The following is a 16,240-nucleotide window of genomic DNA, read 5'->3' as shown; positions in this document are numbered from 1 at the left end:
CTGTATTAACAGCACTGTGGCAATAATCTTCTGCCTGCCAATGGTACTTATAATTTCTCCCTGCTTCAAACTCCATTCCATAAAGTTGCTAGGAGAATATTTACAGCTCTGATAAAGACACTTCCCTCCTAAACAACATTCAGGGTCTCAAAATTGACCATAGATTTAATATAAAACCTCTTGGTATGGCATTTGAGGCTTTTTAGAGTTCAGTCTGAACCTTCCTTCTCATCATCTTTAGATGATCATAAAGTTAATTGTTAGTCAATAAGCTGGAGATCTATCATCTACATCCAAAGGGGACAGCTTATAGGTTCATGGTGTATTACCTGTTTTAATTTCCTTCACATGATTCCATTAGACAGTCCTAAGAGGCGAGATAAGGCAAGTATTATTCTATTTTATAGATTGGAATATTGAGACTTAGATAGAGTAAATAATTTGCCCGGACCTAAACAGCAAGTTTTCCTAAGTGCTCAGTCTGTTCGTTTTCTACTCTTACACATTTCTCTGACTGATTTACATATCTCCACCATGTGCTTCATGTGCTACCATTTTCTGGGGAGCAGGCTTTGCAACATTGGAAGGTTTAACATTAAGTTTGCAAAAATGGAGGTCCTTGAGCTGAGTCTGCTCAGATGTGTTTTATTAGGTAGCCTTAAAAATCAGGTTTCTGAATTTCTGGCCTTTAGTGAAAGATCTAAAGGTCTGGCAACATCGTCTCCACATTTTTACATAAGCAACACTGGCTTGAGCTGAAGAGAAGCCGACCCTTTCAGCTAGGGTTTGAGCTTGAGCTCATAATGCCTTAAGCCCACCTTCTTTACTCGTGTATAGTACCCCCTGGCCCTAGTAAGCATTTGAGTTGGCAACTGTTGGTTTAAAGCAAGAGAAAAAAGGTCAATTTATTTTCTAAAGATAAGATGAAACATTTTAATTGAGGAAATAATATGTGATTATTACGTTTGAAGGAAGTTTTCATTTTTTTTTGTATTAAGATTTGCGTTTCCCCGGAGAGAGTTGGTATTGTTTTGGTCTTATTTCTCATTTTTGACAACAGAGCAATTTGACCCAGACCTCTTAGTGAGAGTCCTTTTTGATGCAAATCTTTGCAGGGCCTTTTAATTAGGAATTGACAAGGTGATTAACTTATAATTCACAAAAATAAATGTGGAAAAGAGAAGTACAGGTCAATTTCTAGCTGTGTTAAAGTGTAAGGACAGCACCATTGGCAAGTAATTGTTCCCTTTTAACAGCTTTTCTAATTTTTCTTAATTGGATCCTTTGTTTTCTAATTGGATAGAGAAAACTATCATATGGCTTTCAATTACTAGCTGTGGCATGGTGATCCTGTCATATGGCACACACTAAGTCAAGTCAGACTCTCAACATATACAACAGAATAAATACCATCTCCAAGAAGCTTTTTGTGTGTGTAAGAAAGTGGGGCAACCTCCCATGACCTGGGTAGGTAAATCCATGCTGAAATACTGACTAGCCTGACTTTCGAGGGAGACTGTTTTGGACTTGTGCTTCCATTATGTTAAGGTTATAATTTCTTAAAAATATTTGCTCATCATAATATATAAATGCTCCTAAGAATACAAGATTATCATTGCATTCCTAGAAAATGTTAAAAAGTGTACACACACACACACACTCACATACAAACACATACATAAGAAAATGCTAGTGTTCTCAAAGTAGTTTGTTTCTTCTGTCTGCTGATGAATTTAGAGATTCTTTTTTTTTTTGGTGAGGAAGATTCGCCCTGAGCTAACACCTGTTGCCAATCTTCCTATTTTTGCTTGAGGAAGAGTGGCCCTGAGCTAACATCTGTGCTCATCTTCCTCTACCTCGTATGTGGGTTGCCATCACAGCATGGCTTTACAAATGGTATAGGTCTGTGCCTGGGATCCGAACCCGCAAACCCAGGCCGCTGAAATGGAGCGTGCCAAACTTAATCGCTACACTACCAGGCCAGCCCTGAGATTCTCTTTTTAAGAAACAAAGTTTCTTTATGGCTTTCTCATTTTACAACCGCTGTTGGATCTCTTTTTCCTGCAGGATAAAATCTAAATATTTTATCATGTCCTTCATCTGACCCCAATATCCTTCTCCAGCTCTGTCCTCCAAATTGTCAGGCATACACTTCATGTGAGCTTTTCACTTTTCCTCGGAGAGTTTGGGTCTTTGACAACTCTGTTCATGCCATTCCTGCTTCCTAGTATGTCTTCTACATTTCTCTTTGTCTGGTTAATCTTATTCATTGGTCAAGATGAGATCGAAAACCCTACCTTCCCAGTGAAGCTTCACCTGACTCCCCCAGGCACAATTGGTTATTCCGTTCTCTGTCAACCACTGAAAGTGGTTAATATCTCTGTACTAGCTTCTGTTCATTCATTCTTTCGAAAATACTTTTCATCAATAAAACTGAGAAAAAATACACTGAGCATCTCTATGTATAGGTGCTGAACCCTGAGGCTACATGGTTACCAAGATGGCTAAATTCCTGATCTTGTATTGAACTGCAGCTTGTCCTTAGGCGATTATCTCCCTTACTGGCCCGTGAAACTACAGACTGTAGGAATATTTGCCTTATTTTATATTTGATCAGTAGTGCCTAGACTTGTGCGTGGCTCAAGTGAGGTGATTGAGAAATGCTTATTGTCTTTTTATCTCTTCTTGATGGAGAATACTGATCAGATTTAGAAAATCTAACCCCTTAGTGTGTCAACCTAGTATACTTACAATCTTGGCTTTTAAACTTGGAACAGTTGATCTGACCATTGTCGCTGTCTTTGAGATGTTATGGAATCTAATGATCTTTTTGGGTAACCCTTTTCGTGTGTCTAAATCAGATCCTGTGATGGGCACTTTGGCTCAGCACCTCGGAATTGTCTTTTCCCGGAGAGGAAACACAGTCTCTGATTAAATGCCCTTAGCAGGCAGGAACAGGACACAGCTGGGGTTTGAATCAGGCTAAATCCCATCAGATTGGCAATCAAGAAGCTGGTGCTTTTGAAGATTATAAATCTGGAAAGCAGCAGAGACAAGGGGCTATGAGTTCCTGCTCAAAGCAGGTAGCGCCACTTCTCTCTGGCTGTTAGTGCTGCTTCTCTCTGGCTGATGCTCCCAGAATTACTTTCAAGATGGACACGTGACAGGATACGATTTTAATCCTGGGACTACAAAACCTACTCCTCTCCTCTTCAAAAAGAGAAGTAATTAAAGTCTTGGAGAAGACATAATTGGGAATATGGAACGTCATGGAAATGAGGAGGACTTGAAATAGAATGCCAGAAACTCTTGTTTCATGTCTCCATGTTTCTCTGAAAGGCAAACGTACAACTTGAAATATAAGAAGAGCCGAAAGCTGGCAAGTCTGTTAGCTCAGAGTCACCAGCGACGTTAGATCACGGGGTTCTGCCTCGTGACTCTCCTTGGCTTTGTGGTATGTGTATACGTCCCACTTGATGAAACCACGCTTCAGCATTTATTGTGGTTGCTTCTCTGTTCTCGGCTATGAGCCGATTTACTGGTGCCATTGCCAAAATGAAGACATTCAAGAGGGGCAAGGGAAACCTCTCCTTCCTCAGGCAGCTCTGTGGATGCTGGAGCTGCTGGCACATCTGGCTATCTCTTGAGCAGACTCTCTCTCACTACGTATACCCCATCTATGCAGACAGCCTATGCCTCTGAGCTCATTATTGCTCTAAGTGTTTGCTCTTGGATTCGTGCTTCACGCGTTTTATTTACATGCTTTATTTTTCATTTTATGAACAAATCGATAACCAGACTTACTCTTTATCACACCGGATTAGTTTTATTTATTTCATTTGAATTTGATTAAAAAGCTGTCAAACATAAGTCTACATTTTTATCAGCTGAATACTTTCACAAAACTGGGTATGAGAAGTGTTCAGCTAGAACATACTTTTCAAAATAAAACAATGTTTGATATATTCTAGACAGTTACCCTTTTGTTTATCCATGACAACTGAAACTAACCATCAAATGGATACAGCAATCCAAGTCTAGTCAAGTAATCCTTAGGGCATATGAAAAAAAGCCTTTTTAAAAAGTTCTTTCTAGATGGATTTAATGTAATTCACCAATAAAGCATCCTCAGAAGCATAATAAAAATTCTACATAAAATGACACAGCCAGAGAAAAGGAAGATATACAGTTTGATGAAGATTCAAAATGGATGTTAACATTAAAAATGAGCAGTCATGCAATTCCTGTATAATATAAAGATCAAAATTGCAGGGCACTAATTTTGCTTCTAATTTATAAGACAGTATGTTTATGGGACTGCAAATAGTATATATAAAAATATATCCAATGGCAAATGTTTTGAACTGTCATTTTTCTTCAGAAAAATTGCCATTCAACATGTATTTGTAAATTTCACCATCTAGCACCAAGGATAGGTGGGCTATATTTACACATACAAAAATGTTCTTGAAGGATGAAATATGTCTATTTTGGTTGAGGACCTGATCTCCTTTGTTCTATTTTAAAATTATTAATTTCTGCCTTCTCCTCTCTTTTGGTTCTGCTTATGTACACGTAGGCCTATGGGCATAGGTGTGAGGCAGCCAGGGTAGTGAGCTGGTTCCCTGTGTGTACACATGCCCATTCTCTCAAACCCACTCACGCTCACTCACATACCTACACAGACACAACCAAACACCCAACGCCTGGGAGCAGCATTAAAGCTATTTTTGGAGGTGTGCTGTACTCTGCACATTATTTGGTAGCATGGAGCATGCATAATGTATGCCCAGAAGTGCCTGCAGGAACAGCACTGAAGGGGTTAAGGTAGAACACATATAGGCAAATATTGTCAACTATTTTATTCAAATGTTTGGAACTTAAACACAAAATCATCATTAAGTTTTCACAAAATGAGTCATCTGTCGCTTGAAAGGAAAAAAATATTTCAGAAATATGTTTACAGAAATGTAAAAATATTAGGCATGGAGACAGATGTGAACATATTCAGTAACTTGTCTTGTCTGTCAGTCTTCCTCCGAGCCGAAGATCTTACTGTACTCGCTCAGCATGAGCTCCGCTATCTGGTTTTGGTACACCATGTGTATCGCCATGTTCCCCGTTTCGTTTTCAGCTCGCAGAAGGGTGGGGCCAAACACGATCCCTAAGCTCTGAGTGGACATGAGGTTCTTGGAGGCTTTGGCCACTATCCTGTGGAGAGAAAGAGAAAAAGAGAGACTCCATTGGAGTTTGAAGTAAAACAGTGGCCACTTTTGAATTATAAAGTTGTGTGTTCTTGAATTTTTTTTGTTTTTTTAATTTCAATTGAAAGAAGGAAAAGAAGGGCAGTGATTGGCTTTGGCAAAACAGAGAATGCAACACAAGCAAAAAATTTTTCTAGTTCCAGAAAAACAACAACTACCACAACACTATTTAATTTTCTACTCTTTATGCTTCACTGCATGGAACTAGAACCTATGACTTTTGGAGGAAGATTCATTGCCTTGTACAACTTTTTACCCCCATAGTACCTGGCCATTGTGGGTGCTTAATAAATGTTTGTGGAATGAATGAAAGAATAAATTAGACAGCAAAAATTACTGAGAGTTAATAAGATTCAGCCTTTGAAGTGTTTATAGTCAATGGAGGAAACGGGTGAGACATGCACAAAATATATAAGAATCCAAACACAAAAAAATAGAACAATATATGCCTAATTATGATGGCAGGTAGACATAAGGACGGAGAAAAAATTAAGTTTTTAGTCATTAGCTTTAGTGAGTACAGTGTTCCTGATAAATGCTACCTAGAACATGTTTTGTAGAGAAGGTAGGTGCTGAGACATTTAGGTGTATGGCAAAATTCTAAGTGTCTCCATTCATTTTGGTCAGCCAATTGAGTTCATCTCTCAGTAAAATGCAGAATCCTGTAGGATTTGCACAGGTGAAGAGTCCCATTGGAATCAAAGAAATGTTTGCTTGTATGAGGACTGTATGGGGAGCTGGAATACCAATGGAACATTAGGATGTGGTTTTTATTAGTGGCAATGCTTTGCCTGCTTCTACACAAGACTCTTAAAAAGAAAATAAAGCCCCAGCCTATAAACTGAGACTTTAAAGAAACAATACTTATTCTTACAATAGAAGCCTACTTGGTTTTATATTAAAATTAGGAAGACTGAGGTTTTAGTGATGTTAAGGAAATAGTGATAGCATATGGAAGGACAGGATGCTAAGAAATACTAAACTTTGCATTCCACCGGACATCTTGACCTAAGGGAAATGTGAGTGGACAGAATAAAGTGAGGCAAAGGAACACTTTATTGCAAGGCAGTGCGGTCTTCACTCTCAGAGCCCATTGTGGAAGGTTGGAGCACTGGTTGACTTTAGAAGACTCTTAGTTTGGCCTATGTGGGCCTCCATAGTCCCCAGTCACAGGAAGCAGGAAGACTTGTTTTATCTCCATCCCTTCACAAACCCAAATCTCTAAAGTGCCCCTTCGTGGACCAAGAGGCCATGCCTTCTCTTTCCTGAGAGAGACTGAGAAGGGCCAAAGCCTTTGATCTGTGACTCCCCTCAGCACAAGTTCATGGTCAGCAAAATGCTCTTGACCTGATCAATATCAATAATAATCAAGTATTATTCTAAACAATTTTATTGTCTCATTTGATCATCATAATAATCCCATGAGGTAGCTTCTATTATTAAGCCCATTTTACAAATGAGAAGACTGAGGCCAAGAGTGGTGAGGGGCCCAATATCACACAGAGACGAGGTTCACACCCATGCAGCCTGTTTCCGGCACCTGTGGAAGCACCATTGCCATGGTGGGCGTTATGACTCCTATGCTCGGCTGATTTTTCACCCTGCCATCCTCCACATGATTATCAGATCCCTCCATAGAAGGGTCTGAATTTTTATTCCTCACTGTAGAATTGTGATTGACAGCCTGGTTGCAATAGATTTATTGTAGGCAAATGACTCTTAAATTTGGGCTGAATATTCAAGATATTCTGCCTCCCATTTTCACTTTTCTTCTGATTCAAATGGAGAGCATTTGTACCTGTGAGTACTGTTGGCATGACTACATTTCTGGAAGGGATTCTCATATTTTTAGAGTATCTGTGAGTTATCTGAGACTTTGAATTTAAAGTTGCTTTTGGAATATAAGAAACTATGTAACTTTGCTACCACATTTACCATAAGCCTGTACAACAATTTAAACATCCTTCTAACCTGGTGTAGGGTAGATGCAGTGGGTCTTTGCTTGCCTGTAACACACCTATTCCCTGGTTTAGGATCTCTCTTAAGCCTCTCCCAGACCTCTTTCTTATAAAAGTCATTAGTAAGATTCACAGGGAAGGAAAATGGGTTTTCTCTTTTGGTTTTAAAGTAATACCTTCTGTGATACTAATTCTTTCATTGACTCTGCCACAAAAATAATAAAAAAATTAAAGGCAAACATGGAAAGAGATAATATAGCCAATTTTTTGAGTACCTATTAGGTAAAAGTTGCTTTAACAACATCACTCATTGGTAGCAAAGCTCTGAGTTGATAAGATTTATGTGGCAGAGAACAGGGCCCAGAGGTCACAGGGCATGGAGAAGTTAGAATCAAAAGCAAGACAGTATTAAAAGTATAAAGGTGAATGACTGGGGCTGGCCCCGTGGCACAGCGGTTAAGTGCGCACGCTCCGCTGCTGGCGACCCGGGTTTGGATCTCGGGCTTGGACCCCGGGTGCGCACCGACGCACTGCTTGTCAGGTCATGCTGTGGTGGCATCCCTCATAAAGTGGAGGAAGATCAGCTCGGATGTTAGCTCAGGGCCAGTCTTCCTCAGCAAAAAGAGGAGGAATGGCAGATGTTAGCTCAGGGCTGATTTTCCTCACACACACACACACACGCACACACACACACAAATGAATGACTGATAGAGGGCATCTTTCCAACAGGATAAAAGAAGAACATCAGGACCTGGAGTCCAGGGAGACTGAAAGGGGAAGAGGATGACATAAAGATAGACTGAGGATTGAAGATATATTTTCCTATTTAATAATTACTATAATTTCAGTTGATAGCAGGAATGGTGAGAGTTGGGATAGCTAGGAGCCAGAATTGCCTCCAACTCACAAAGGTGAGGCTAGAAATCAAGGGAGGCCCAATAGCTGGTTATTGGAGGGGGTAGTTGAGGCTGTCAGGAGGTTATGGGGGTAGAAGCTGGAAGGTCTTCAGCGTTTGCAGGAACATCGATGACTGGAGGGGTAACTCAGCTCTCCAGGGTACACCAGAAAGATACTGCAGGTGGGACTCCGGCCATGAAAGGAGAGAAAGAAGGCTGAAAAGGGCCTAGAATATTTTTCAATTTTCCCAGAGTTCTTTATATTTTTCCTGCTCAGCAATAGTCCTGGTCTTAGAATCCAGAGCAGGGCCAAATCTAGAGGAGGAAACCAAGCCTGAGTTTAAATAAGATGAAGAATAGGAGGCTGCTCATGATGCATTTCAGAGCCTCCCTCAGGGAAAGAGTTGTCTGTCTTAGCCTGTGGGTCACGGAAGAGGACTCCTGTAGTGGATTTCTGCCAATGCATCAGTTTCCTAAATTTCCGGTGGCCAAAGGTTCACTTTGTGCTTTCATGCATGTGTAAACATGGAACATTCATTCCATCTCAAACCTGCATCCTTTGTGTCCGCTTCTGATTTTAATAAAACGGGCTTTAATTTATGAGTGCTTTAAAATAATCTTGTTACAAGTAGATTTTACCAATAACACACAGTCTTTTATTCTTGTTATATTTGCATTACTTCAGGTTAAATGTTCTTGGCAGGTTGGAATTTTTTTCCTACGTTGAGAAAATCAAGTTACTTGCAATAAGTTTTAGAAAAATCAAATGTAAGAAAGAAAGTTATTAAGAAAATGTGGATGTATATTATATAGAATACATGCTACCTTGCATATTCACTGTTCCAAAATGTGTGCTTGTGGTTATGTGTGTGTATATATATTTCATTAGCGATTTACGTTTTGAATATCGACCAACCATTAGTTTCTATGTGTTGAGAAATCAATCAATCCTTAGGTTAGAAAAGATGCTGAGGGTGCAGTCTAATTGGGGTAGAAGTCACCAGCTACCTAACTATATGATTCATGTAGACAGGTAAATATATATATATATAAATATATATATAACTATATATCAATATTTAAATTAGAGTAGACTCCTTTCTAATAGACAGTGGGGATAGACACTTCTAGCAAAGAAGGCCCCCAACTGGGGATGCTTGGGAATATGTATTAATGCTGTTGTAAACTTCATTATTCAAATACGAACTCACCTACTGTCTATCTCAATAGACTGTTAAATAGTTAAGTGGTTGATTTAGGGTCACATAGGGAGTCAACCATAATTTCAAAGTATAGCTAGAATACTATCTTGAAAAATTATTTAAATCTCAGTTTTTTGCCTCAAATCAATTGATATCATAATTTCCACTCTCACCATGGGAGCCAGCTGGGCATTGCAAGTGCCATTATTTCTAAAGGTTTCAACTACTAAAACACATGTAGAGGAGAAACATTGAAAGAAATAAAAGCCCTGCATGGAAAAAAAACATTCAGTCTAGTAACTAAGCTGGAAAACTCTCAAATAAGTTGTACTTCCAGTAGCTTTAAAATGCAGTTGAGTTGTATTGTTGGAAGAAAGGATCTGATTCCGAAACCATATAGATTTTTACTATGGGTTTGGCAATACCTCCAGGACAGCTTTCACTAAAGTGAGTTCCGCAAAACACCATTTCTGTGATATGCCCCACAAAAATAGCATTCCAGAGTAAAATAAGTTTTGGAGAAAATTGTCTGCCCTTTTTTCTTTCTGGAAATTCACAATGCACAATAGCATAATAAAGGCTCTGAAAAGTCCTGCGGAATAATATCCCTGCTCATCCTTGTTTAACTCATGTCTTCCCAAACTTACGTGAATGTCATAGATTCTCTCTCCTGAGTGACACCAAGGAGCTTATATTAGGCAATGCTGCTCTAGGTTGCTTTGCTGAGGGCCTACTAAACAAGTCTGAAAATGCTAAGGCTTTTACCCTCCTATGCCACCCTGGCTTCAGAACTCTGTAGCAGCTAACACAAAGAGGTCAGATTGTGGTCATTCTCGACAAGTTCCACCCCTCTGGAAGGGCTTAGATTTCATTAGGCCTTAAACTCCATGACACTGTTGTTGTAAATTTTGAGCTACAATTTAACCTGCTTTCAGCAGAGAAATGAAAGAAACTCCCCTTCTGTGACAAAACAAAGACCAAAAGGCAAAAGGCCCATCTGAAGGAGAAAGGTGAGAGCAGAGACAGGGTTGAGAGATTAATGTACAGTGACTTGATCGATGGCCAAGAAGGTGCAAAAACATTTAGATCTTAGATCAATATTAGGGAATTCCTCTACATGTTTGTTTACTCATCGTTAATTTACTCCCAAGAAATACTTATAGCAAAGAGACTTAATTCTAAGCAACACGAAGAGCTCAAAGTTTAGTGCCTATGAATGCTTGACTTGTAGGAAAAAGGCCCTACACTGCAACTCTTTTAAAAAAGGCTATTTATTAATGCTGTTTAGTTTAAAATAGCCTGACAAAAATAATTATGATTTTATGAATTTGTTCATGAAATAGCACTTGTTATATATTCATTGTAAAAGCAATTTTTATACCTCTAAGTAAGATTCAAGTTTATCAAATCTTGAAATGGGTAAGAACTCATTTTCCTGGAAAGAGCTGAAAAAGTGATATACAGTTTGCAGCATAAAAAGGAGAGGAAATGCCAAAGTTACTTTTTGTCAGGCCCAAATGGAAGGAGCAATGATCTATCAATTTAAGATTATTTCAGAAACAATCTATAATCCAGTGCACAGATGTTGGACCCCAGACAAAAAAATCCTCACAGCCTTATGCTGGGTAAGTTTTTCCAAAAGTGAGCTGAATTGCTAACTCAAAGAAATTTTTTAGTTGCTTAAAATCACAGCCAAATGACTGAAACTGAAAGAGAGCTTTACTGTAAAACTCAAAATTAATGCTGAATTAAGAAGACCAAAACATTTAATAATGGTCCAGCTCCAAAGAGATAGATGGATGCAAACTTCCTTTTAAGTTTGTGCTTTGCTGTTACCATAGTGACTTGCAAAGGAAGTTGAAAGCCACATAATTGCCTGCAGGACAACTCTCAAGTTGTTGGAGGTGTACTAAATGTATTCCCTTCCCTATCTCTGGAAAGCTATGATTTTTCAACACACATAACTTCAGGATGGTTTAACTTGAATGGGGAAAGTGTGGTGGTAAATGTACTTCTACCATCAGGTCACATCTGGCTTGCAAAATACAACTCAGCCACTGTATGTGAAATGATAATTTTGACTCTGACCGCTTAAGTGAAGAGAGGCTGTTAAAAATAGAATAAATTTTCAATGTGCTCAACTTATGTTTCCTATGTACTATAACTACTTTGGGGGGAATCCATGCTAACCATATGCTTGCCTACCCTCAAATTTGCACAAACTATAGTGCTGTTTGCACTGGCCTTTTTTTTTTTTTCATAAGATTGGGGGCTTAGCAAGAGTTCCACGTTTTCCCTTAGAGTCATGGCTGTGTGTCACAAATATTTTTGCATTTAACACTAATGTGTTTCAAGGTGGTCATTCATTGGCAATTCAGCCATTTTTATATGCTAATTTATAAATCAATCGGTTTAAACTAATTGTCAAGTCCTCAATTTTATATCTAAATATCATATTATTATTATTTTCTAAAGCAAGTTAACAACTATCTTCCTAAGTGGGAATTATTGCTATATTCTGACACTTTTGCTTTTAAATAATCTTTAAAGCCATGAGTATGTAATTCTTTCGAAGCACATTATAGAAAAGGAGCTTTATGTGGTCCTTGCATATTCATAGCTGACATGGCCTTATTCTTTGCATTTATTGAATACCCTCTTTGCACTGATTTCAATGCAGAAAATTGAAGCATTTACAGTTATTCACTGGTTTTATATTTTTATTGATTGGACAATATAGGGAGATTCTGAAGTATCTTGAAGCAATATTCAGAATATCTAATAAGATAGGAGGACTGATAAAGCAAAAAAAAAGTGAATAACCCATAGGCTTCAAAATGACTTATTTTTGGTTAGGAATATGTATTCTATAATGTGATAAAAACCATAGATAAAATGGAACATCATAGCCAAAGCACCTACATAGTAGACAATATAAAAAAGGAAAACTAACAGTAGTTACTATTTGTTGAATACCTATTATGTGCTAATCACTGTGCTTCAAATATATCACAATTTTCAAAGATGGATTTAAAAATCAGCTTTAATTTATTTTTTCTGATTATAAAATAATGCATCCTATAAGAGAGAATTTGAAAAGTTTAGAAAAGTATAATAAGAAAAAAAACCCACCAGTAACCAGAAGCAGTAATTTGATGTAACCATTATTCACTCATAAAAATCTATTGAGTGCCTACTAGGTGTTGGACATTGTTCTGAATGTCAGGAATAGTGCAATGAGTACAATAGACAAAGTCCCTGCCTATATGAAGCTTATAATCTAGTGGGAGAACCAGACAACAAGCAATACACTAATCACTGTACAATGTGATGTCAGGCACTGAAGTACTTCAAGAAAATCAAGAAGAGAAGAGGTGGTTTCTGGGGGGACCTTTTAAAAAATCCTAATGGCCTAAAATTCATCTCCAGAGATTCTTGTTTGCTTAGTATGGGTGGGGCCTGGCTGGCTGCAGATCATATAGCCCCCAGATAATTCTAATGGGCAGAGAGTGGCGAGAAGGGCCACACATAATAGACAAGGTGCTCAGGAAGCCCTTTCTAAGGGAGGGACACTTGGGCAGAGACCTTCTCCTACCAGGGGAAGGAGAACTCCAGGCAGGGAGTAGTAGGTAGAAAGCCCCAGTGGTGAGGTTGTGCTTGGTGATTCTAGGAATAGAGAAGAGGATAGTGAGGCTGGAGGCTGGGGAGTGAGGTGAAGGAGGCAGAAGATGCTGTGAGGGAACTTATGGGCCTCAGCAAGGATTTGGAACTTAGTTCTAAGGGTGATGGGAATCCATTCTTGGGTTTTGAGAAGGAGAATGACACTGCCAGCATTTAGGTGATACAAATGTATAAATAATTTATTTACATACATATTTGAGAAAATACTTTCTACATAATTCTGTATCCAGCATTTTTCACTTCTATCATGAGCAATTCCCATGTCTTTTATATGTAATATATATTATTTACTCATTACCTTATATGAGACAGAATGGGTTGTACCCTATGATTTCTTAGTATAAGTGCAATTGATATATTAAAAAATCGTTCCATTTACTCTTCCGCCACATTTTGGAGTATTTCTTTACGTGGTTCCCAACAACCGGGGGCAATTTTTCTATCCCCCAAGGCATTTGGCAATGTCTGGAGACATTTTTGATTGTCCTGACTGGGTGAAGTAGGGAGTTGCTACAGGCATCTAGTGTGTAGACGCAAAGGACACTGCTAAACATTCTACAATGCACAGGAGAACTTCCACAACAAAGAATTATCCAGCCCAAAATGTCAATAGTGCTGCTGTTGTAAAACCCTGCCTTACGGTAAAATAGCAGAAATGGAACAGCTAGATCAATGGTTCTTAAACTTTACCGTTCATGGGAATAATATGGAAGCCATGTTGAAACACAAATTTCTGGGCTCTGCCTCCAAATTTCTGATTTAGCAAGTCTGGGAAGAGATTTGAGAATTTGCGTTCCTCTCAAGTTCCCAGGTGATGATACTGCTGGTCCGGGGAACACACTTTGAGAACTCGCACTAGATCAGTATGGCTCTTCTTTTCTTAAACTATGATAAAATGTGGCATATGTTAGCATATCCTACTACATGATAACATGTAGTCTTGTTAGCATTATTATCATTTGATATTATCTTTTTAAAATAATTGCCAATTTGATAGGTAAAGAATGGTTTATCATTCTTTGAATTTAGGATTCTTTAAATTTAGGAAAAGGGAAAGAAGTTAAAAAAAAAAAAACAGCTATGTGACTTTTCTGCTCTGTGAATAGCTGTTCACATCTCCTGCCCCTTTCCTATTGAGAACATATCATTTTATTTGTTTGTTTAATTCATTTTATTTATTTTGTATAACAAAACTAATACATAGTTTTTGAAAAATAATATACTAGTCAGGAGTATGTAGAGTAAGAAAGTAAAATCCTTCCCTGTTTCCTAGTCAAACTCCTTCATGATAACTATAATTAACAGATGGGTGTTCCTTCTGGATGTTTTTCTATCTATCTACCCATCTACCTATCTTTATATATTTTTTCGTTTTAAAGAAAAATGAGATAAAAAATATATAATATGCTACAATTTGCTTTTTCCCCCCTAACTCTATATCATGGGCATCTTTCCAAGTCAGTACATATAAAAATACCTCATCCTTTTAAAATAAAAGTTGTTACATTTCATAGCATGAAAATACCTTAATTTATTTAACCATTCCTCTGCTGCTGGATTTTTAGGTTCTAATTCTTTGCTTTTACAGACAATGCTACAATGAACATCCTTGTATATACGGATTTGTGAGGTTTTTATGTATTAAGAAGCATAATGTTTCATTATTTTTGTTCTACGTATATTCTCCTAATTCTTTTGTTCCTTAATTTTATTTGTGTAACTTTTTATGTGGTCATAAACTCTTTTGGAATTTTGACCATTGTTTTTGCTATTATAAAATTCATCCATTTAAAGAGATCAGATAAGTATCATCAATGTTTTCTCCTAGTTTTTAAAATAATTTCATGTCCTCTAATTCATCTTAAATATATTTTAGTGTGTGAAATGTGATAGTAATATAAATTAATTTTTTCCAAAAGGTAGCTCATTTCCCCAATAACATTTGTTGAATAAATTGCCCATTCTCCATTGATTTGTGATGCTATATTTTTTGGGCAGTTTCCTACACTCATAGACATACACACCTGGAATATCTTACTTTGCTGATGATCTCTGTGTGTATACTGAACTAGTATTTTGCTGTTTAAATAATTTTTACTTCATTGATATCAGGGATATTTCTCTTATTTTTTTCTTTTTTAGATGGGAAAGAAAATTTTTAGATGAATTTTTTCAGATGAACAAAATGAACCTGAGAAAGATTGAATAATTTGATCAAAGCCACATAGTAAGTGGCGGAGCCTAGATTAAGATGCAGATTTTTGTTACTCTGGGATACAGATAGTCTTTCTACAAATAACTAAGATTCAAGAATTTTAAGTTTGAAATCAAGAGGCTTCTTAATGGTGAGGCCTGAGGCCTGAGGAAGACTTGGGAGAGAAGTCAGAGAGTCAGCAAGAAGTCTTTGGTGACATATTTTGATATTTTTCTTTTTTTTGTGAGGAAGATCAGCCCTGTGCTAACATCTGCCAATCCTCCTCTTTTTTTTTTTTTTTTTGGTGAGGAACACTGGCCCTGGGCTAACATCTGTGCCCATCTTCCTCCACTTTATATGGGACGCTGCCACAGCATGGCTTGCCAAGCGATGCGTCTGTGCGCGCCCGGTATCCGAACCGGCAAACCCCGGGCCACCACAGCAGAGCGCACACACTTAACCGCTTGTGCCACTGGGCCAGCCCCCATATTTTGATTTTTTAATCACCTAATTCACACCCAAGGATATATTTACAGAGATGAGAAGGGTGTTTGTATGTGCAAGAAAAATCAAATTAATACGTATTACCTTTTTCTCTAGATTTACTCAGGTTTTTAAACTTCTGAAAGCATTCATTTCTCATTGTGAATGGAAATGCACTATTGGTGAGATAGATTGAGAATTTCAGCTATGGTTTCCCTTAGGTGTTTTCTCTCAAGCTTTAAAATGGTTCTAGCCATCCACATTTGACCATGTCAGCAGTAAAAGAAGTCTTAATTTTTATTCCCTGAGCTCTGCTGATCTACCAATAACTGCTGGTAATATCACCATCCTGGGAAGACATTGCCCTGGATTTGGGGAGACAGGCTAGGAAATATGTTACATGTTAGGAGTGTTTTTATAAAGGAGAAAAATATAAGACCATCGTTATGCTCTACCTGAATTTGTCCAATAAGGCAGTTAAGAAACTAGTATGTGCTTGTAGCATTTTATACAGAATATTGGAGGTTGCGCGTGGGTCAGCATTAATTAAGCCAAGCAGAAC

The 16,240-nt window shown here is 37.9% G+C and overlaps 1 protein-coding gene and 1 long non-coding RNA gene across 8 annotated transcripts in view; one reads left to right on the top strand and one right to left on the bottom strand.

Annotated features, from left to right (window-relative positions):
* LOC131410700 (uncharacterized) overlaps positions 1-16,240 on the top strand; it is a 48,068-nt gene that overhangs the window by 25,990 nt on the left and 5,838 nt on the right. The gene's annotated exons all lie outside the window — the stretch shown is intronic.
* The window catches only part of ARHGAP15 (Rho GTPase activating protein 15), a 588,967-nt gene continuing 577,574 nt past the window's right edge, over positions 4,848-16,240 (bottom strand). For both annotated transcript variants that reach the window (XM_058548899.1, XM_058548898.1), the window contains one exon: positions 4,848-5,211. In XM_058548899.1, the coding sequence (XP_058404882.1) occupies positions 5,028-5,211 (184 nt within the window). In that variant the 3' untranslated portion in view covers positions 4,848-5,027. The remainder of the gene's footprint in view (positions 5,212-16,240) is intronic.

This window comes from Diceros bicornis, chromosome 10, assembly GCF_020826845.1.
Source record: "Diceros bicornis minor isolate mBicDic1 chromosome 10, mDicBic1.mat.cur, whole genome shotgun sequence".
Lineage (NCBI taxonomy): Eukaryota > Metazoa > Chordata > Mammalia > Perissodactyla > Rhinocerotidae > Diceros > Diceros bicornis.
This window is presented reverse-complemented; position numbering and strand designations above follow the sequence as displayed.